At 41.4% G+C, this 1,090-nt stretch overlaps 1 protein-coding gene across 1 annotated transcript; it reads right to left on the reverse strand.

Annotated features, from left to right (window-relative positions):
* Window positions 1-581: 581 nt before the first annotated feature.
* SARC_13458 (hypothetical protein) lies at window positions 582-839 on the reverse strand (the record flags this gene model as incomplete). Its single annotated transcript, XM_014292411.1, has 1 exon — window positions 582-839. A coding segment is annotated over one exon (258 nt), but the record flags the coding sequence as incomplete, so codon positions are not given.
* Between the last annotated feature and the right edge of the window lie 251 nt (window positions 840-1,090).

The raw sequence follows: 1,090 nt of genomic DNA on the forward strand, positions 1-1,090 counted from the left end.
TCATTTCAGATATCCTCCGCTGCCTTTGCTTCTTCCTTCGTAGTGCACTGCCACTGCTCCCAGTTTTACCGTCTATTGAATAGTGCAAACACTTCTTGTTACTATGGACAGCGGTTGGATGATACAACTTTTTGGCACAGCAGCATAGCTTTTAACCCGACGGTTAAGACAACTACGTTGTGTAAAGGTGTAGAGAGAAAACATACCCACTCGAAGTCCGGGTCCGAGCGAGGCCCAAGGATCATTCTTCTTGTTCTTCTTCGACTTTTTAGCTATTGAATTGCTTCCGTCTTGTATCATAGAGCCCTGCAAGCATCACGATAGTAGTGGGCTTAACGGACTGAGATAGAGAAATCGACCCCGTCTTAATGGGAGGCAACTAGTTCCGGGTATGGTACGATACATAGGGTCCCGATGACAATAAACACATAGTGTCGATAGAAAACCTCGACATATATTATCTAGATAGTCCATTTGCCCAATCTTCCAGCTGAATGATGGTTGCTGCATACGTAGAAGCTTTAGCCGTGAAGATGATTCTAATTAAGAATTGTACCGTGTTTGCATGCATCCGAATATACCTGGGACGACGATGGAGTGTTGTTCCTTGTAGGCTCTACATAACCCACAGGCGGTGCAAAGTCAACATTTAGATCACATTCAATGATAGAAATGCCATTATTCGGTTTGGTTTCGACTACCCGTAATTCGTATATTTTGTCATTGTAGTGAAGGGCGATCAAGTCTCCCTCAGATAGACACGCGAAGCCTCGAAGAATGTTCTCGAGCACAGCACGCGGATTCGAGATGTCCAGAAAGTCCACTGATTGAGGCTCGAACTGATCGGACGATAGTTGAGATGGTGAAAGGAAAATAATTAGCGGTTATTGGATTTATAGTTACATAGATGGAGTGTATCTACTTGTTTTTATATACGTAAGTATGTAATTTTCGTAGATTGGCCGATAAGTACGTATATCCAGAAACAGAAACACGTTTGCGAAATGTTTACACAAATATAAACATATACAGATGTATGTCTGGTACATAAAGTTTCAGTAGTTTTTAATATATATATATATGTATGTTA

The sequence above is a fragment of the Sphaeroforma arctica genome, assembly GCF_001186125.1.
Source record: "Sphaeroforma arctica JP610 unplaced genomic scaffold supercont1.3312, whole genome shotgun sequence".
NCBI classification, from domain to species: domain Eukaryota; class Ichthyosporea; order Ichthyophonida; genus Sphaeroforma; species Sphaeroforma arctica.